This window comes from Chrysemys picta, chromosome 13 (assembly GCF_011386835.1).
Source record: "Chrysemys picta bellii isolate R12L10 chromosome 13, ASM1138683v2, whole genome shotgun sequence".
In the NCBI taxonomy this organism is placed as follows: Eukaryota; Metazoa; Chordata; order Testudines; family Emydidae; genus Chrysemys; species Chrysemys picta.
Genome location: NC_088803.1, coordinates 22,530,830 through 22,552,159, shown reverse-complemented (window position 1 = coordinate 22,552,159; position 21,330 = coordinate 22,530,830). Strand labels below are relative to the sequence as shown.

The following is a 21,330-nucleotide window of genomic DNA, read 5'->3' as shown; positions in this document are numbered from 1 at the left end:
TCTCTTGCTAGCTGCAACTCCAAGTGTGATTTGGCCTTCCTGATTTCACTCCTGCATGCCTGAGCAATATTTTTATACTCCTCCCTGGTCATTTGTCCAATCTTCCACTTCTTGTAAGCTTCTTTTTTGCGTTTAAGATCAGCAAGGATTTCACTGTTTAGCCAAGCTGGTCGCCTGCCATATTTACTATTCTTTCTACACATCGTGATGGTTTGTTCCTGCAACCCAATGCTACAGCCCCCTCCCAGCTGCAGCCCACCTGGTGCCTCAGCACTGTGAGCCCCATCACAGCCACGCCTTACCCGGTCTGCCATTCCAGTGCTATGAGTGCCCTCAAAGCTCTTCCCAGCCTGGCACTGAGATCCCCTCACAGCTGCTTCTTCCCTCACAGCCCTGCTCTGCCCTGGGCCCTAGCACTACAGCCCCCTCACAGCCTGGGCTGGCCCAGTGCTACAAGCTCCCTCGGAGCCCGGCCCCTTCCAGGCCCCCATTCCTAGGAGTTTCCACACTGGTGTGCCCCACCCGTGCAGATACGACCATCTAGATGAGAGGTTTTCTACTCCTAACCTGCTTCTGCAACTCAGCAAGTCGCCTACGGAGAGTCCGGGCCTCCTCCTGGGAAGAAAATGCAAAGAGAAGGCCTTTAGTCCTCAGTCTGCTTGGGGCAGGACTAGACCAGAGTAGGCGGGACTCTGCCAGGGTCACATGCTCAGGCTCCCCTCCCTGTTCTTACCTGTCCTGAAGTTGATGCTTTATTCTGCCCAGAGTCAGACATAGGAAGTCCACAGGCATCTGGCAGTGAGAGGCCAGCACGGTCCCTCTTCAGCCTCCTCCGCTCATGCTCCACCTGCACACAGGACACAGAGAAAGGGTCACAGCAGTCTGCCAGGGAGCGAGGAGCTAATAACCTGGGGTATCAGGTGGGCAGAGAAGGTTCTCCACTCAGAGGCACTTACCTCCAGGTGATGGCGGGGGAAGGAAGTGGGACAGAAAGGGCTTCACCCTGGAGCAATACCAGCTGATGCTGGAGTGTGTGTGGGTACAATGGGCAGGCAGTGCTGGAGTGCGTGGGGGTGGGCGGGAAGTGCTGGAGGACATGGGCAAGCGGTGCTGGAGTGCTGGGGGGCGGGTGGTACTGGTGGGCATGGTCGGGCAGTGCTGGAGCACGAGACTGCAGTGCTGGAGGGAGGGCGTGGGCAGTGTTGGAGGGCGTGGGCAGGTGGTGCTGGAGCGCTAGGGGGCGGGAGGTGCCAGAAGGCGTGGGCACGGGTGGGTGGTGCTGGTGGGCGTGGCCGAGCAGTGCTGGAGCACGTGAGAGTGCAGTGCTGGAGGGCCTGGGCAGTGCTGGAGGATGTGGGCAGGTGGTGCTGGAACGCTGGGGAGTGGGCAGTGCTGGAGGGCGTGGGCACGGGTGAGCGGTGCTGATGGGCGTGGACGGGCAGTGCTGGAGCACATGAGAGTGCAGTGCTGGAGGGCGTGGGCAGGCAGTAATGGAGTGCTGGGGAGTGGGCAGTGCTGAAGGGCGTGGGCACGGGTGGGCGGTGCTGATGGGCGTGGACGGGCAGTGTGGGAGTACATGAGAGTGCAGTGCTGGAGGGCGTGGGCAGGCGGTAATGGAGTGCTGGGGAGTGGGCAGTGCTGGAGGGCGTGGGCACGGGTGGGCGGTGCTGATGGGCGTGGACGGACAGTGCTGGAGCACATGAGAGTGCAGTGCTGGAGGGCGTGGGCAGGCGGTAATGGAGTGCTGGGGAGTGGGCGGTGCCGGAGGCGGTGGGGACAGGTGGGCGGTGCTGGTGGGCGTGGCTAGGCAGTGTTGGAGCACATGAGAATGCAGTGCTGGAGGGGGTGGGCAGGCGGTGATGGAGCGCTGGGGAGTGGGCGGGGCCGGAGGGCATGGGCACGGCTGGTGAGGGCGGACGGGCAGTGCTGGAGCGTGCGGGGGTGGGCAGGCGGTGGTGGAGCACATGGGGCTGATGTCATCCCAGAGTGCCAAAGGGAGCTGGGGAGGCGCTAGGAATCTGGCTCACCTGCTCCAGAGTCCTCCTGAGTTGGGCATTGAGCTGCTGCAGCTCAGTTTTGTCATGTTCCAGCCTTGCGACAGCTCGCTGCAGATGTTCCAGCCGCTGCTGCAGGAGTCTCCTCTCTGCCGCTGCTGCCAGCTGCTCCTCTTCCTCTCCCACGGCCTGGAGGGTGTAGAGAGCAGAGTCTTGGCGAGCCTGTGCCAGATGGATATGTGCCCCAGATGCTCAGAGTGGGGAATCTGTACAAAGCTGGCTAGAGAGGCCTACAAAGAAGCACACTGTGCCCGATGGGGAGCGCTCATCAGTCGCTCCCTCTGCTCCCAAAGCATAGGCACCAGCACCCCTCAGGGACCACTCTCCAGCACAGCCACAGGGCAGAATTAATCCAGGCCAGATACACACTTCTTACTTCTCCTCTCCCATGTGTACAGAGGCCCTGCCCACTCTCCCCTCCCTCACCTGCTGTTTCCCTGCTCTCTCCTCTTTAAGCAGCAGAGCCGCATCTCCATTCAGAGCCTTGTTTGGAACGCTCTCCTCTAGGTCTCTGAGAGCTGAAGCAAGCTGCTCCTGTAGGAGTGACAAACAGCACAGATCATCCTCTGGAAGTCAGGGTTGCAGTGCCCCCTGCTGGAGAGGGCACTCACTGCTGTTCCCAGTGAGGCAGACATATCTTGCTCGCTGCAGGCCTCTGCCCCTGACCATGGAGGAGACTGAGTCCACAGAGGAGCTGGTGGGACTGCTAGTGGCTGAATACCCCAATGAGGCAGAGGACCCCAGGACAACAGAGCCCCAGTCCAAACTGTATTAGGAAGTAGCCCAGGGAAGCCAGAGTTTAGTCTGGTTATTGCTGTCAGTGCTGGCGTCAGCATGTTTCAGCTGGATCCAGACTGACCCAGTGGCAGAACACGCCGTCACTGTTAGGGCCCTAGGCTGGGACCTGGTGGAGTAGTGTGGGCCTGGGTCCTCCTACCCCCTGCTGCCAAACCCATCCCTGGGGTGGCTGTCTCTCCACTTCAGGCTGAACAGCCTGTGTTTGCCTGTTAGCTCTGTCCTGCCTAGGCCCCAGACTGTTTGGTGCTCTGCCCTGCCAAGAGGGTCTAGGCACTAGCACCTGATTCACCTGATATTAGGCAGTGACCCCAGTGATGTAGTGTGGCCTCCCTCTGACCCAGAGAGGGAGAGATGACTGCCACCACACTACGTGGACTTACTGGCTACCTTGCACCGCAGTTAGTCAGGGAGCAGCCCAGCAGGTGGTCCTAGGTGGTCTGATCCTTGACAGCAGAGCCACGAAGGTCTGTTAGTCCTGAACGTGAAGGGTCATAGCCAGTGAGGTACACCCTTCATCCCAATGGATCTCAGTGCCATTGCTGTGCAGTGGGCCAGCACTGTGTGTATTGCCAGCCACTCATAGCCACCTCCACCACCTCAGTCTCTGTGGAGTCTGGACATACTTTTTCTGGTACTTCCATTGAGACTGGGCAGCAGCTTGAGGGGGTATGCTACACAGTCTCCACCAGCCAGCCCACAGCAAGGAGCAAAGGTGCTGCATCCCTATTGACAGGATTTCCTAGCCCAAGTGATTCCTAATTCATGGACTGGTTTCAGCTCTGATTCTGCTGTCTGCACCAGCTTTTACAAACACATGGGTAAGGTAAGATCCTCCCATCAGCTTGCTGTCCTCCACAGTAGATATGGCATCACCCGGCTCCTCTTCGCACTGACCTCAGCCAGCCCCCACCCTAACTGTCTAGATCATGAAGTGAAGACAGAGCCTCTCAAAGCACTGACACTGGCTGCACTGCAGCCACCAGCAAGGTGTCGGGGGGAGCCAGCACTGAAGCCAGAGTTTTCTGTGCCAGGAGCACCACATATCAGAGCTCAGCACAAAGAATGCTGCAAGGCACAAGAGCACCTACCCTGAGGAGAGAGAGCGAGAAGGCAGTCCTGAAAGCAGGACTCTCAGAGCACCAGGAGTGACTGGGCCAAGCATATACTGCTACCCAGAATTACCCCACAAATGCAGAAGGGGCGACTCCAGCAATGGAGCTGCCTATGGCAAGGCCATGTTGGGATGCAGCTGCTTCTCTTTTGGCACCTCTTGCCTTATCATTTTAGGCAGAGGTTCTGCCTCATTGCCTCTATATAAATCCATGGTACGCCCACATCTTGAATACTGTATGCAGATGTGCCCCCCCCCCCTAAAAAAAGATATATTGGAATTGAAAAAGGTTCAGAAAAGGGCAACAAAAATGATTAGGGGTATGGAACAGCTTCGGTATGAGGAGAGATCAATAAGACTGGGACTTTTCAGCTTGGTAAAGAGATGGCTAAGGGGCGATATGATAGAGGTCTATAAAATCATGACTGGTGTGGAGAAAGTAGATAAGGAAGTGTTATTTACTCCTTCTCAAAACACAAGAACTAGGGGTCACTAAATGAAATTAATAGGCAGCAGGTTTAAAACAAACAAAAGGAAGTATTTGTTTACCCAACACACAGTCAGCCTGTGGAACTCTTTGCCAGAAGATGTTGTGAAGGCCAAGACTATAACAGGGTTCAAAAAGGAACTAAATAAATGCATGGAGGATAGGTCTATCAATGGCTATTAGCCAGGATGGGTTGGGATGGTGTCCCTAGCCTCTGTTTGCCAGAAGCTGGGAATGGGTGACAGGGGATGGATCACTTGATGATCACCTGTTCCGTTCATTCCCTCTGGGGCACCTGGCATAGGCCACTGTTGGAAGACAGGATACTGGGCTAGATGGACCTTTGGTCTGACCTAATATGGCTGTTCTTATGTTCTCATTGAGTGGACTGGAGGTCACTGGAGCACACTGATTGCAAGTATTGAGGCCCCAACTGTGCCCCTGAGAACATCTGAATGCCAGCCGGTGCTGGGTTCGCTGTTCTACAACAGCAACTCCTGTCAGACCTGACAAACTCACAATGCTTTCATAGTATTACCAAACAGGGTCATGTCAAGTCCCTAATAAAAGCTTATGTCATACTGATCCTCATAATCTTTGTGAGATATATGTACAAATGACATTTAAGGAGTTGTAAAGATGTACAGGAAAATATGTTTTAAAGTCTGAATCAAAGCAGGGTTGACATGCAGGTTTTCACCAGACACAGGATGTATATTCACCAGTCTGCCTTGGTTCACATGTAAAACAAGCATTATAAGCCAACATAATGGAAACCTATTTGCATATGACATCAACATCAGGATGTGAAGACAACATGGAGCCAGCACATCAGAGAGGGGGTAAGGAGGTTGTCCTGACTCTGGGGACAAAACAATGAGTTTTGGAGAATATAAGGAGGAGAAGAAAAGACATTTTGTTATCCTTCACTGAGGAAGAAAAAAGGACAATGCTTTTTACATTCATGAAAAATGATTCCCAACCTCCTGGCTGGACATGTTGGGAGATTGCTTTAGGTGAGATAAAACTACTTTAGACAAGGGCTTAGCCTGTTAAATTTAATCTCTAGGAAGGGTTTTATACTTTTGTTTTATATGTAACCTTACTCACTATCTCTGAAATCTTAGCATGTGATAATAAACTTATGGGTGTTCTCACTATAAATATATCTCAGTTCTGTGATGATATCAAAGACCTGAACCTGAGTTGTACCAGTCATGTGTTGTGTATACTATTCCTTTGGGGAGAGCAACCCTCATAATTCCTGTGAGTGTCCAGTGACAGGGACTGGATACTACAGGAGGATGCTTTCCGAGGGGCTCGGAGATTGGGGGTGAACCTACTGTTAACCTGCAAAGCAGAGTGAATGCTAGCAGAGCCCTGAGTATATTGGGTGGTTAGCAAACTGGTGGTGTCAGGGAGCACAGTTAAGCATCAGCAAGTCTCTCTCTCATTAGAGGCAGGAGGATAACAAGGTGACTCAGTCCTGGGCACTCCAAGAAGAGTCACGTGAACTATATCAAAGAGCTGACATTTGGGGTCTCTGGCCTTCATGGTGATGGTGCAGGATGTATCAGTGGTGAAGCCATCTGACTGGGCTTAGTGAATGGGGCTAGGTCTGCACTGCCAGAGCTCTCATCTAGTATGGCATTTAGTGGTTTTGGCTGATCCAAGCTTCTGTTTTGAGGCTTTGTTCTTTAGGAAACTCTGGGCTGCTCTTGTGCCAGACTTAAGGATTTCTTGGAGTACCTCCAGGAGGGTTATGAAATCCTCTCCACATCTTCAGTGCTAAAGGCAATATCTGCTCTGAGGCAGATGGAATGGTTCTGCTGCACTGAATCAAAACTGGGGGGCAGAGAATGAACAATGTACCAACTGCTAAAAGTTTATAGTGCTGAGAATACAGAGCAGGTGCACATGCACCAGGAGGCCCAGGAAACACAGAGCAATAGGTTTCCTAGCCCAGGAGACTGGGAAGGTATGGGTCTATCTAATTGTGACAAAGTGGAAATTTCTCCTAGTGCTTTGGATGAGAATCATGTGTGCCACAGTTTCCACTATTTGCTGCATGTGTACCCAGACGGTGGGGGAAGGGTGATTACTTTTTGCAGAGACCCAGAAATCCAGGTGTGACTGTCGCCTAGCTGCCTAGGCCGCACACCCATGGAGAACCCAGAAGACAATGACCCGGACATCTGGCTGCCTAGCAACTAATGATCCTGGACTGCCAATCCACCCCCCACTACTAGTTGTCATGGTACCACAGGCCCAGTGCTCTTTCCCTTGGCTCCGTACAGTTCCTGGGAGGAACCCCCTTTAGTGTGTCAGTCCTCTTCGAGGGTTGCACTCTCTCTGTGGGGCTAAGCCCTTTAAGCCTCCATCACCTCCTGGGACCACACCTCTGAGCCTTCAGCACGCCTGCCTCACTCCGTGAGGTCCCCCCCAGCGAGTCCACTCGCACTGGACCCCTGAAGGGAGACTTGCACACCCAAAGGAAGCAATGCATCCCCAACCTCTTTAGACTGGAGTGACTCTCAGACAGCACTGTAAAACAGAAGATTTGTTAAATGTCTGTAATACAGCGTAGAAAGCCTTTAGGTGAGCATAGAGAATGGGAAGCTACAGCCAAATCCATCTGAATCTGACCGGAGCCCAGGGCTCCCTCTCACTGCCCCCAGTTCAGCAGCGTTCCTGCTTCTTGCAGACCACACTTAACTCATTCAACCTGCTCCTTCTCCCTCCTTTGTCCCTCTTCACGGGCAAACAACTCTTGGTTCTCAGTTGGTCCAAAGTGGCTGGTTTCCTCCAGAGGGGAGGGGGCTGGCAGTCCGTGGTTAGTAGTTGCTAGACAACCAGATGTGTGACAGCTAAACCTGCCTGGACATGGCAGAGCTGACCAGCTGAAAGCACCCACACCCGTCACTGTGGAGCTCTGTTTAGTTTTAATAGTGAGGGTGATCATTTACCACTGGAAAGATTACCAAGGGACGTAGTGGATTCTCCATCACTTGAAGTGTTTACACTGAAATGGGAGGTCACTTTTTAAAAGTTTCCCTCTAGCTCAGCCAGAATCTACAGGTTCAATGCAGAAAACACTGGATGAGGTTCTCTGGCCTGTGCTATGCAGGAGGTCACACTAGATGAGTCAGCAGTGTGCCCTTGTTGCCAAGAAAGCTAACAGCATTCTGGACTGTATAAGTAGGAGCATTGCCAGCAGATCAAGGGACGTGATCATTCCCCTCTATTTGGCACTGGTGAGGCCTCATCCGGAGTCCTGTGTCCAGTTTTGGGCCCCACACTACAAGGATGTGGAAAAATTGGAACGAGTCAAGCGGAGGGCAACAAAAATGATTAGGGGGCCAGGGCACATGACTTATGAGGAGAGGCTGAGGAAACTGGGATTATTTAGTCTGCAGAAAAGAAAAATGAGGGGGAATTTGATAGCTGCTTTCAACTACCTGAAGGGGGGTTCCAAAGAGGATGGATCTAGACTGTTCTTAGTGGTAGCAGACGACAGAACAAGGAGTAATGGTCTCAAGTTGCAGTAGAGGAAGCTGAGGTTGGATATTAGGAAAAACTTTTTCACTAGGAGGGTGGTGAAGCACGGAATGAGTTACCTAGGGAGGTGGTGGAATCTCCTTCCTTAGAGGTCTTTAAGGTCAGGCTTGACAAAGCCCTAGCTGGGATGATTTAGTTGGGGATTGGTCCTGCTTTGAGCAGGGGGTTGGACTAGATGACTCTCTGAGGTCCCTTCCAACCCTGATATTCCATCTCCGGTGGCACAGCAGGGCTGCTGCTAAGACAGGCTCCCTGCCTGCCCCACCCCCAAGCTGCTCCTTCCGCGTACTGCTCCTGCCGGCAAGCACTGCTCCCGCAGCTCTCATTGGCCGGGAACAGGGAGCTGTGGCCAATGGGAGCTGAGGGGGCAGTGCTTGCAAAGAGGGGCAGCGCGTGGAGTGCTTGCAAAGGGTAGGCAGGGAGCCTGCCTTAGCGGTAAGTGCAGCCCAGCAGGAGGTCGCACCCCAAACCTCAGCAATGAGCCCCCTCCCAGAGCCAGCACCCCCACCCCCTCCTGCACCCCAACACTCTGCCCCAGACCAGATCCCCCTCGTGCACCCAGGCCCCAGGCTCAGCCCAGAGCCCCCTCCCACACTGCAAACCCCTCGGTTCCAGCCCAGAGCCCGCACCCCCGCCTGAACCCCAACCCTCTACCCCAGCCCAGTGGAAGTGAGTGAGGGTGGGGAAGAGCGAGTGACCAGGGTGGGGGGAGGAATGGAGTGAGTGGGGCAGGGCTTTGGGGGAAGGGGTGGGAAAGATCCTTGGTTGCCCTTAAATTCAAAAACTGATCTTGGGCGTAAAAAGGTTGTAGCCCACTGGACTAGATGATCATAATGGTTCCTTCTGGACTGAACATCTATGAATCTAAACAAAGTGCCATTGGATTCCTAAGACAGAAATAGACAGGCATCCTTTTCATGCAAGTCACCCCACAAACTGCCTACCTGAAGATGAAGCCGATCCTTATCCCGCTCTGATACCATGCACTGTAGGACAGCCATTTCCTCCCTCAGGGTCCTACTGGCTGCTTGGCTCTGGGCCAGGGACAAAGCCAAGGCCTGTGCTTTCTCCCTCCATTCTATCTCCACACTCTCAGTCTGCTTCAGAACAGCCATCATGTGCTCCAGTTCCTGATCCTTCACTTTTTTCTCCTCTTCCAGCTGTTGGATCCACACCTTCTGCCTTTCCAACTGCTGGTCTCTCTCCTGGAGAACCTTCCTCTTGGCTGCCTCCTCTGTCTCCCATCTCAGGAGTTTCTGGATTTGGCTCTTTAGAGTCTCCCCTTCACCAGCTCTCCTTTGCAGAGCTGAGGTGAGCTGCTTCAGGAGCTCACCCTGTGTCCTCAGCTCCTGCTCTCTCCCTCTCAGAGTCTCCTCCAGGCCCCTGACTCGCTCTCTCTGGTGTTTTATCTCCTCATCCTTTTTGGCCAGTGTCTGCTGGAGATGCTGGAGATTTTCTTGAAGACCCTTTGCCTCCTCCTCTTCCAATTGTTTTCGCTCATCTTGGGCCTTGATCTCCTGTTCCCTCTTGTTCAGGGCTTCTTCTAGAAGCTGCTCTCTCTCTCTGTGATGTCTCTCCTCCTTCTCAGCCAGTGTAAGCTGGAGATGGTGCAGGGTCTCCTGCTCTTCCTCTCGGTGCTGGAGCTGTTGAATGAGAGTCTCATTCTCCCACTCTCGCTCTCTTACAACTTCCTCTAGACAACTTGCTTGGTTCTGGCAGGACTTTAGTGCCACCTGCATTCTTTTTTCTTGAAGTTGATATATGCTAATTTGCTCCGCCTGCTTGAGGAGTTCTACATCCTTCTCCTTCACTATTTGGCTCATTCTGTCTAGATCCTGCTGTAAGCTTCTGACACACTTTTCTTCCAGCTCTTTCTGCCCTAACAGCTCCTTGACATGCCCTTGCAAAGACTCTATCTCCTGGTCTCTGGCTTGTAGAGACGATTTGGTATATTCCAATGTCTTCAAGACAGCCTTAGTCTGTGTCACTGCATCTTCCTCATGCTGCTGAAGCTTATGGATTTCTTCCTCAAGGGCCTCTATTTCCCCCTCTCTCTCCCTCAGAGTCACCTGTGTTTGTTGAAGATTTGCTTGCATGACTCTTGCCTGCTTCTCCTCCTCTGTCTTATGCTCCTCATATTGCTTTTGCAGGGATTCGATTTCTTGCTCTCGCTCCCTTAATATTGCTTTAAGACGGTCAAGAGTTTTCACCTGTTGCTCAACTTCTCTTTCTTGTTTTTGGAGTGTCCAGATCTGCTCTTTCTGAGACTTAATCACTCCATCTCTCTCCTTTAGTGCTTCCTTGGCATATTCTAAATCTCTCTGTAAAACCTTCATCTGCCCTTCTGCTTCTTCCTCATGTTTCTGTATTTGCTGCATTTGGAATTCCAGCTCTCTGTCTTTGTCTTTTAAGGCTGCTTGTGTTTGCTCCAGATGTTCACAAAGAGGCTTTAGCTTCATTTCCATCTCTTCCTTAATATTCTGAATTTGCTTTTGTTGTGACTCAAGCTCTTGATCTCTCTGAGTCCAAGTGAGGGTCATCTGTTTTACTTTCTCCCGCAGGTCCTGTAGCTCTTCCTCCCGCTGATCCTCATACTGCTGGAAAATCCTTATCTGCTCCCGCTGCAATTCGATCTCACTCTCTTTGTCCCTGAGAAGTGTTTTCATGTGTTCTAGGCTTGTGCGCAGAACCTTCACCTGCTTTTTCTCCTCCTCTTTCAATTCTTCAGCTACTTTTCTCTGAGACATAAGCTCACAATCTTTTTCCCTCAAGTTTGCTTTGATCAGATAGAGCTCCTCCAACACAGCTTTCATTTGTGATCTTCCATGTTCTTCCAGAGTCTGGATTTTCTCTTCCTGGAATTTAATTTCCTTTACTTTCTCCTCTAGGTTTAAAGTCAGTCGTTCTAGAGCAGACTTCTGCATTTCCCTCTGATTCTCTAGTTCCTGAATCTGTTCTTGTTGGGATTCCACCTCTCTGTCCTTCTCCTCTAGGTCTTTAGTAAGGTGATCTAAAGCTGTTCTTTGCACTTCTCTCTGCTGCTCCAACTCGCTAATCTGTTCTTGCAGTGTTTCCATTTCTCCATCTCTCTGGCTTAAGGCAAGAGTCAGGTGATCCAGATTTTCCTGCAAAGCCTTCCCCAAGGCAGCCTCCTTCTGCAATGTTTGGATTCCCTCCTGTTGAGTCTCTGCTTCCTCACTTTTCATTTTCAGGGCAGAGAGGGTTGTTTGAAGCTCTTGTTCTAGGGAGCGGCTCATCTTTGCTGCTATGTTTGCCCGAGTCTCAGAGGCAGAGACTGATTCCTGGAGAAGGTCCATCTCCCGTACCAGTTTCTCCTTAGCTGCTTGCAGCATGTCCCGTTCATGCTGAAACAGAAAGAAAATGACTTGAAAATAAATCTAGATGACTCTTCCCATCTCAGAACTGGGCTGTAGCTCTACTGCCTGGATGATGTGACACCCAAGTTCTACAAGTGTGGCTCTTAGTGGAATAACTCTTACAGTTGGGGTGGCTTTTCTCTCCCATCTAATTTTTCTTATTTTTTGGTCACTAGTGAAAACTCGACAATTGCCCTTTCTCCCCTAGGACTTGGCTACACAAGGATATAGCACTGTTTCAGCAGCTGATTTAGTTGAGCTGATGATACCTGTGGTGTAGCTGTACATGCAGACATGGGCAAGCTGTAATCACCATTGATTCAGCCAAAATCATTAATGAAACAGCACTATTTTGGAGTGTAGATCATACCTTTGAGTTACTTCTGGTTGTAGCTCCTGAAGGGTGGGTGAAATTACTCTCTTAGCAGAGATAATTAGGAATGGGGAAAAAATCCCTGAATCATAATCCAAACATACATGAATCTAGCAACTTCATGTTTTTATTCATATGACTATTGTGACATTCTATACCATGGGAGTGTGCCCTGTAAACCCCATATTCCTCATTTATATATAATTGTGATCTTACATATAAAGCATGCCACATGAGGACTCATGGGAAAGGTTATGATCTACTGAAACCCACTGTTCCATCTAAATATGTGTATCATTAATGCATATGAGGTTATGAGAATGTGCTGCATGGTTGTCACTAAAATATGCTGTGAGTTTGGCAAGCGCCCAGATACTAGCTCCCCAAAGACAATGCCAAGGAAAGTAAGCAATGCCCGGTTGGGTGTCAAACAACCCATCAACAGCCATTGTCTAGCAAGGGAGCTACAATTCAATGACTCACTTGCATAAGGCCACACCAGGGGACTTGCTCAACCTTGCCTGGGGTCTCAGAAATGCTCACCAGACATGCCTGGACTTGTGCTCTCCAAGCACCTGAGACTAAGAGCATAAAACAGAACACAGTGGCCCCATACTTGGGCCTTTCTCCTTCCCCCACCTATGCTGCAAGCAACAAGGACATTCTGAAGACTCCAATAGAGGGGACTGGCCTAGGTTTCAAGGGTGAAACCTGTGTACTATGAATTGCAATATCCAGTGAGGGTGAGAAAAACTGCTTCATCTAGATGTTGCCCAGTCTAATAGGGTTGAGAGTTTAGACTGCGTGGTTATATTTTATTTTATTTTGGTAACCACTCTGACTTTTTGCCTATCACTTATAATCACTTAAAATCTATCTTTTGTAGTCAATAAATGTATTTAACTGTTTATCTTTACCAGTGAGTTTGCCTGAAGTGTCTGGTGAATCTGCTCAGGTATGCAAAGGCTAGTGTATATCCACTTGCCTTTGATGAAGTGGTGAATGAATAATACATTTGCACTGCTCAAGACGAGCAGCGCAAGGTGGCATGTTCCTGTTGTACAAGGCTGGGAGCTGGAGGTGATTCAGCTGGTGCCTTTCTCTGTGTGATTCATGAGTGGCTCTGGGAGCATTCATGCAATGTAGCCGGGTGTGGTGCTCCGCATGCGGTTATCCTGAGTGATAACAGCACCTGGAGGGGTTTGCTGCTTGTCACTAGCAAAGCATTGAGAGAGACAGCTCAGGCTGGAGAGTTAAGAGGGCACAGTGGTCCAATGGTCCCAGGCTGCACTCCAGGGATCCCATCACAACTATTACAAAAATTAACCTGAAAAATTGTATTGTAATTGTAATTGTATTGAAAAACTACTGTAAGAATGTCTGGTTAATTCCATTCCCCTCCAGCTATCCTCATTGACCCCTTTCCTCTTCCTCCTGCCTACTGTGCTGTGTTCATCTCCTTGCTAAGATAAACAGTCCCATGCCTTTCAACTTCTCGTCATATGGAAGTTTATCCAGGTCTCTAATCATTCTCATCATGTGTCCTGAATCAAGCACCTCCATTACTGCAACACTCTGAGATGGGATGAACAGAACTGCACACCGTGTTACAGGTGAGGGTATTCCATTAATTTAGAGAATGGCATTACAATTATTTTTAAAATTCTCTTTGCATTTATCAACATGGAATTTCATTTGCCATCATGCTGTTTATCTGTGTAACTTAGTTAGGTCCTTCTGAAGTTAGTCTTCTCCAGCCTTGACTAGTCCTAACACAAAATTATTATCTGAAAATTTTGCTTCCTCAATACATATACACCTTTTCCAGATAACTAATATATTAAACAACACTTGTGCAAGCACAGAGCCCTGGGGCAGCCAGCTGTTAACCTTTTTTCAACTATGAAAGTGAACCAAGCATTCCTTCGCTTTGTTTTCTGTCTTCTAGGCCCCAACTCTGCAAATACTTATGCATGTGCTTAACTTCACTGCTGTGAGTAGTTCCAATGATCTCAGGAAGACGACTCACAGCAGTAAAGCAAAGCATATGTGGAAATCTTTGCAGAGTCAGTACCTTAACCAATTTCTGATCCATAACAATACTTTGCCTCTCATACCATGACTATTCCATTTCCTTTACAACACCTTCTGAGGAACATTGTCAAAGACTTTGAAAGTCCAATAAATTACATCAACCAGTTCTCCTTTACCCATTACTTTAATGACAGAATTCTAATAAAATTAAATAAATAAATTAATGGAGATATCCCATCTCCTAGAACTGGAAGGGACCTTGAAAGGTCATCGAGTCCAGCCCCCTGCCTTCACTAGCAGGACCAAGTACTGATTTTTGCCCCAGATCCCTAAGTGGCCCCCTCAAGGATTGAACTCACAACCCTGGGTTTAGCAGGCCAATGCTCAAACCACTGAGCTATCCCTCCCCCCATTAATAGATTAATGAGGCACAGTTTTCCTTGGCAGAAGCTGTGCTGTTTAAACACTATGATAGGCTCTTTTAGATGTTTTATAAAACTTACCAGGTATGGAAGTACCTAAATCCAAATTTAGCTTCCTGAGCTCCCAGTGTCGCTGGTACTAGTATGTACCATGGCCACAGCCTGCTCCCCAGAACTCACTGGAAGTCTGTCCATATGTCGCATAATATCAGCCACCTTCACACACACACCAAAGGGTTCTCACGCTCACCAGATGCCTGCCCAGCTATTGATATTCACAGTGAACAAACCCTGCCTGTGTCTCCAACTGTAACCCCCTCTTTCCTTAGAGCAGTCTCCTCAGTGTGTGAAGATTATCAGTGGCTCATGAAAATCCCAAGCCTGGAACAGCAGGGGTGTGAGTGGATAGAAGTGAAATGCATTGGCAGAACTCTAGGGGTGGAACTCAGACTGGAATAGTGAGGATACTGGGGATCAGCAGCCCAGTAGCTCAGTAGCACTGCATGGGAAGCCTAGGACTGGATAGTGGGGCATGACAGAGGGGCTGCAGGAGGGATAGGGGAAACTTGCTCAATGTCTGCACACTCTGTCTGGTTACACATGCTTCTAACCTTGAGGGGAGCACCAGAAATTAGAAAATAGACCTGGGAGATGGCACTGTGCAGGGGTTTTCCATTCAGTGGCTCTGGGGCCAGGGCAGGGTTGTTCCCAAGAATGCAGTGTTAAAAGAGCTCTGTCCAGGCTTTCCTTGAATGGCCATTATGTAACAAAGCTTCAGGGCCATCTGCCAGCCTCACCACAACATCTCTTCTTTGCTTCTCGGTGCCCTCAAGGCTCCTCTCCAAGGATGCAACCTCCCCATGCAACGTCACAACCTCCTTCTTTAGGGCAATGACCTCTTCTTGCAGCATGGCCTGGAGTGAGCCCTGCTTCCCTTCTACCATCCGCATCTCTGCAATGGGGAAGGGGGAGAAGAGGAACCAAAACAAAACCAAACAATGCTGGGCAAGAGCCATAATCTTTCCATTCAACTGCCCTTTGCTTCCCAGGCTCCAGCCCACAAAGGGGAGATTGGGTTATGCTCAGAGAAGTATCTTGGTCTGAGGTATTTGGCTTAAGGAAGTTCAGGTGAAACCAGAGTTCACAGGCAAAGGGAATGAAGAAGGAGCAGTCAATAAGATTAGATTAACAGACTGGTGCAGTGAACATCTTCAGTATAGTAGTGAGAGCAGAGGTGGATAAGATTACAAAAGGAAAATATATAGGACGGAAAAGGATGAATACCAACTGACGGAGGGCTCCATCCAAGGACAAGTCTGGGTGCAGAGGAGCTGGTACCACACAGGAGGGAGCAATAAGGTTGCAAAATGGGGCAGGGATCGCTAGCAGGAGGGTTCTCTGCCAATTGAAGTCACTAAGCCACAGGATTTGGGGACTTCAACAGCAGAGTCAAGGGAAAGGGTAGGGACGGCTTTGTGGCCTGCAGCATGCAGGGGGTCAGACCAGATGATCATAATGGTCCCTTCTGACCTTAAAGTCTATGAGTCTATGAGGATGTTGCAGAATTAGAAAGAATTCCAAGACGGGCAATAAGGGGCTCTGCCATAGAGATAGACTGAAAAGACTCGGACTGTTAAACTAGGCCTAGGAGATGTGATAGAAGCCTATAAAATACTGACTGGTCTAGGGCAGGAGGATAGGGAGTTTATGTTCCACTACACAGGAACAGGGGACAATCCATTACACTGAAAGGCAGACAATTCCAAGTGTTTGGTGGGTACGAGTGGTGCCATGACAGACGAGAAGCCAAGATGCCTGCATAGTTGTAGTATGGAGGGGTTCACAGTACTGGAGGCCGTGGGAAGCGAGGAAGAGTGAGAGAGACAGGACAATTAGCTACATGGGGAGTAGTTACTGTGCTATAGCCTAGGGCAAGACCCAGAGTGAGATCTGTTCGAGGGGCTGCTGTTGTATGCGAAAAGTGACTGGGGAGATGAGAGACAGTGTCTCCATCAAGCATTTTGCTGAGGGTGGGAGGTTCAGCAGCAGCCTGTGCTCAGACTGTATCAGGGCTAGGAAGGGGAGGGTTGAGAAGGAAGCAGAAGCAGCAGATTGTAGAAAACTGGGGAAGGTAGCAGAGGCACATGATTTATTGACAACTGCAATAACTCAAGGATCCTGGGGGAGGAGACAGAGCTAATGCACTGGAAAATGGAGGAGAAGCCTCCGTTACTCAGGAATACCCTAGGTTAGCACAGGGCAGGAGGAGAGAAGATAGAACTCTTCAAGTACTGCAAGGAGCACAGCAGGGAACCAGGGCTGTCTCTCTGTAATGAGTCACAGTTTATTCAGGAGCGCCAGTCTGTGTGGGCTCTCACAGTCGCTCTTCCTCTCCCCCAACTGCCATCTTCACTCCCTTGCTGATAAAGCAGAGTGGGCCTGGTACAGTGGGAAGGAGAGCAGCCATACCTTCCTGGCTTTGGGACAACCACTTCTGCAGCTCTTGGGTGTGGGTTCTGAGACAGTCTCTCTCGGCCTCCTTTTTGCTCAGCTCCTGCTCCAGCTTCTGAGCCTTGTTCCTGGCATCATCCTGGAAAAAGCAGGAGAGGCTGTATGAAGCTACACACACACGGTGCCAGGACAGCAGAGAGAGGGAAGCCTAGGGCATAGACTCAGACAGAGCAGGGCCATTACCAACAGGGGCAGTAGTAGTAAGTGGGATCCCTACAGAGGGGGTATTCCCCTCTCCCCATGATGGAGCAGGTCTAGGCTGCACTGGCACAGGGAACTAGAGCCAGCTCGGCCACACCACCTTATTTTGCTGCTAAGCTCAGCAGAGGGGCAGGGGAAGTGAGTACATTGAGGAGAGCCGTTACCCGATCTCGCAGAGTCTGCCTCAGGTCCTGGTGCAGGTTCCGGAAGGCTGTTGCCACTTTCTCTGCTGTGAGCTCTATGGGGAGGTCCTTAGGTTGAGGCCCAGTAAGCCCACAAACACAGTCCTGTTCTGGAAATATGAGCCCTGGGATTAGTATTTGGCCAAAGGGTCGCCAGTGACAGAGCCCTGCTTACACGTAGGAGAAGCTGGCAGGGTTTGGAGACCTCCCAGGGGCAGGTCCCATAGATGTGACAGTGAATAGGTGACACACTGCACATTACCTTGACTGCCCAGTAGTGCCACTGCAAATGTTGCATTCTCCAATGGCTACTGGAGCTGTATTTCACCCTGGGGCTGAGGTCGCTTCCACATTCACAAACACTGCCTTAGTTCTCTCTGCAGTGAGCTTTTTGGGGCATAGGCCTGCCCTCCGTGCCCATCCTGGCTTTAGAAACAAAGGCTGCCACGCTTGCCAACAGCCCCATGTTTCTGTTCTGTGTCTCACATCCCTGTTTGTTCCAGCAAATGAGGCTGAAATATGATCCAGCCGCCGATCTCTTATAGACACTAGATGCTATTGCCAGGCGTGCATCCTGCTGGCTTTCCCTTCACACAGGAGTGCTCTGCAGCACTACGCCAGGAGAGACAGTCTCCTCCCACACCACCAGCCCTCAGCAGCAGCTCCTCTCAGGAGGCAGTAACATGCAGAAGGAGAGGGGATGTCAGAGACCCCTCTTGGAGGCACTGGCAAGGGAGGGAGAAATGGCCCCTGGAGAAAAACGGGGGAGGGGAGTAAAGCACACAATGCAATTTCATCAGCTCTGAGAAACACTAGCACATCCCCAAACAGCCCTGCCCCCTGCCCACCTGGATTTCTACCACCTAGGCTTGGTACCTGTTTTTGATACGTTGACAGGGAGGTTGCAATGAAATATCCTTACAAAATCCATGCAATATTTTCTGGAAGCTTCTTGGAGCAATGTCCCAGGAGACATTTCTAAGTATTGGCAACTGAGCCATGTGGGACTCCATGCAATCAGCAGCACAGGTGGGCTGGTGACCGGCCCTGGGCTCTCTGGCTTGTAGTGCTTCCTGCATCTTGCACGGCATCCCGTAAGATGTATAACCCATCATCCATGGTGCCTGCTATTGAGGTCAGCCATGCAGATCTGGAGTCCCTGGAAGCTTCTGACCAGCCCTAAGGCTAACCTAATCAGCAGTTCCAGAAGAAGTGGAAGAACACTCCTTCCGGGGGCCAGAATTTGCTAGAACATGTTCCATTTGAAAAGTGTAATATGCTGTCCGTTCGCCCAGAATGGAGGGCCAAGAATTGCTGTGTCAGAGACTGAGGACTTCTCTTGGGCCAAGAGCCAGAGTAAAGGGTTCCCCACTGTTCCTAGCCTTCCCCAACCAGAGCAAGGCCACTGGGAAGCGACATGGGCCAGGAAATCAGGACTAGGAAGGGAACCCCAGCTCTCCTCCACTAGGCTGTAAAGCCTTCTCAGCCTAGGGACAGATCCACATGGCCTTCTGGGAGCAAGCCTAGAGCACACTGGCACAGACACCAGCCACACTCACCTGCACTCCATGTGACGAGGTCTCCACTTGCCAGAGTGCTGCCACACAGTGTGTGCTGCAGAACGGTGTGCAGCCTGGCCAGCTGGGACTCTGATTCACTGCGGGCACTGCTGGCGAGGTGGCACTCCACAGCCAGTGCCTCTGCCCGGCTCTCGGTGCTGCAAAGGCTAAGGCGCAGCTGAGACACCTCTGCCTCTAGTGTCCGCAGCAAATCCCTCAAATGCCGCTCACCCGCCCGCGACTCCTCCTGTGACAGCTGCTTCTCATGGGCCACTAAACCAGCCTCTTTCTCTAGCAATGCCTGCCTGAGTGAGTGGACCTGCAGAGAAGAGAAACACAGGCCCTCGGGGGCTCAGCATGACTACTGCGAGGGCAGGGAGGAGTAGAGAGCCCGACGGAGGAAGCTGCTTTCAGGCAGACACCTTCCTACAGCCAAAGGCACAAAACTGAGGCAGTGCTGAGATCAGATTGGAAATAAGCTCTGGGACCTTCAGGGACCAAGAGCTCCCCACCCCCAGGGAAACACAGATATTGCTCCCTGCCCCACCATGCCCTCACCCTCAGAAAGAATCCAGAAGAAAAACACGGGGTGAAAGAGGCTCCTGAGCGGGAGCCAGTTACGTCATAGTGGAGGTGAACTACCTGACAAAAACATGGAGGCAGGAACAGCGAGATGGTCAGTCCCTCACGTTGAGTGTCTGGGACCTCCCACCTTCCCAGCTCTGAGCTCCCTTCCTCCTCCCCGTAGCAGAGAGAGAAGTTAGTGCTTTGCAGGGCTAGGCACAGCCACCTGGAGCCAACAACTGCGATAGAGGCTTTGAGATGCTCCACAGGAGTCTGCTGTTCTCTCTGGGGCTCAGGGTCTGCAATCAGGGGGTTAAGATGTAGGGAGGGCAGAGCCAGAGCCAGGCTTCGGCACCATAGCTCCAAGGCTGCGAGCAGGTGAGGGGAGAGGAGGCAGTGTTACAGGAGTGGAAGCAGTGGAGGGGGGGACAGGGACCAGAATACAGTGGCTGGGGAGGGTGGGGCTGGTCCTGGGCAAGGCTGATGTGCTGCTGGGGAAGGGAATGCTGGTGTGCAGGGCACCTGTGTGTTGAGCTCCTGTATCTCTCTTCTGTGGTCAGAATGGAGCTGTTGAGCTTGGCAAATGGCTGCCTGCAGGCTGATGATCTCACTCAGCTGGGCATCATCTCTCTCCTGGAAGGTCCTGAGTCTCAGCTCCTTCCCCTCCAGGGCCAGAGCCAGGCTGAAAGAGAGAAGGGACTCAGTAATCCTGGCAAGAACAACAAAGAGTCTAGTGGCACCTTAAAGACTAACAGATTTATTTGGGCATAAGCTTTCGTAGGTAAAAAACCCACTTCTTCAGATGCATGGAATGAAAGTTACCTGGCAGCTCAGTGCCTGGAGTGGGGGAGGGGTGATGCTCTGATGGCAATGTGATGGGGGGGGGTGGCGGCTCTGTAATCCTGGAGGCTCAGTGCCTGGAATGGGGGAGGGGTGACGCTCTGATGGCAATGTGATGGGAGGGGCGGCTCTGTAATCCTGGCGGCTGTGTGACAAAGGTGGGGAGACTCTCTCTAAGCCTGGCAGCACCACAACAGGGGGGTTTCGTAAACCCAGTGGTGCCGCGATGGGAGGGACAGAGGTGGGATCTCCGTAAACCCGGGGCTCTTTGTGGTTTAATATTTAACAAGCCCTCGTGAGTCAAATCTGGCAGGAGAGAAGGCCGGGCCCTTTCCTAATCCCACAGACACTCTGCTCATTCAGTCCCATGCTAGCACTACAGTCTTGTCCCCGTATTAGCAGTCCCAATGTATCTGCTGTTTTTAAAGAGGGAGAGATGATCTCATAAGAATGGCCACACTGGCTCAGACCAATGGTCCATCTTGTCCAGCATCCTGTCTTTTGATGGGGCCAGTACCAGCTGCTTCAGAGGGAATGAAAAGAACAATAGAAATTATCAGGAGAGCCATCCCTGTCAGCCAGTCCCAGCTTCTGGCACTCACAGGTTTATGAACACCCAGAGTGTAGGGTTGAGTCCCTGATCATCATGGCTAGTAGCCATTGATGAACCTATTCTCCAGGAACTTATCTCGTTCTTTTTTTAACCCAGTTATACTTCTGGCCTTCACAACATCCGCTGGCAACAAGTTCCGCAGGTTGACTGTGGTATGTGAAGTACTTCCTTTCGTTTGCTTTAAACCTGCTGCCTATTATTTCATCAGGTGCCTCCTGGTTCGTGTGTTATGTGAAAACGTAAACAACACTTCCCTATTCACTTTCTCCATGCCATTCATGATGTTCTAGATCAGTGGTGCTCATACTTGTGTACTGGTGACCCCTTTCACACAGCAAGCCTCTGAGTGCGACCCCCCCATTACAAATTAAAAACACTTATTAATATATTTATCACTATTATAAATATTGGAGGCTAAGCGGGGTTTGGGGTGGAGGCTGAGAAGCTCACGACCCCTCATGTAATAACCTTGCGACCCCCGAGGATGTTCCATACAAGGCACTCAGACATTTGAAATGTCATTAAGGGCAACCAGCTGGGTAAAGGAATTGGCTAATCATGCTGAACTGTGAGAAATCCAGCAGTCTCCAGGAGGCAAACCTGGGCAAAGCCACTACAGCTGCAGCTATGTCCCTAGGGAGTGCCT

General features: G+C 50.9%; 1 protein-coding gene across 13 annotated transcripts in view; it reads right to left on the bottom strand.

Annotated features, from left to right (window-relative positions):
* Positions 1-21,330, bottom strand: part of CEP250 (centrosomal protein 250) — a 134,974-nt gene that overhangs the window by 10,463 nt on the left and 103,181 nt on the right. For 11 of the 13 annotated variants that reach the window (XM_065566571.1, XM_065566575.1, XM_065566581.1 and 8 more), the window contains 10 exons: positions 19,754-19,913; positions 18,668-18,986; positions 17,091-17,218; positions 16,684-16,804; positions 15,012-15,166; positions 8,953-11,373; positions 2,481-2,588; positions 2,028-2,183; positions 734-847; positions 568-615 (listed from right to left, as the gene is read on the bottom strand). In XM_065566571.1, coding sequence (XP_065422643.1) covers positions 568-615; positions 734-847; positions 2,028-2,183; positions 2,481-2,588; positions 8,953-11,373; positions 15,012-15,166; positions 16,684-16,804; positions 17,091-17,218; positions 18,668-18,986; positions 19,754-19,913 — 3,730 coding nt within the window. The remainder of the gene's footprint in view (positions 1-567; positions 616-733; positions 848-2,027; positions 2,184-2,480; positions 2,589-8,952; positions 11,374-15,011; positions 15,167-16,683; positions 16,805-17,090; positions 17,219-18,667; positions 18,987-19,753; positions 19,914-21,330) is intronic. The other 2 variants (XM_065566577.1, XM_065566574.1) reach the window with 2 other exon arrangements.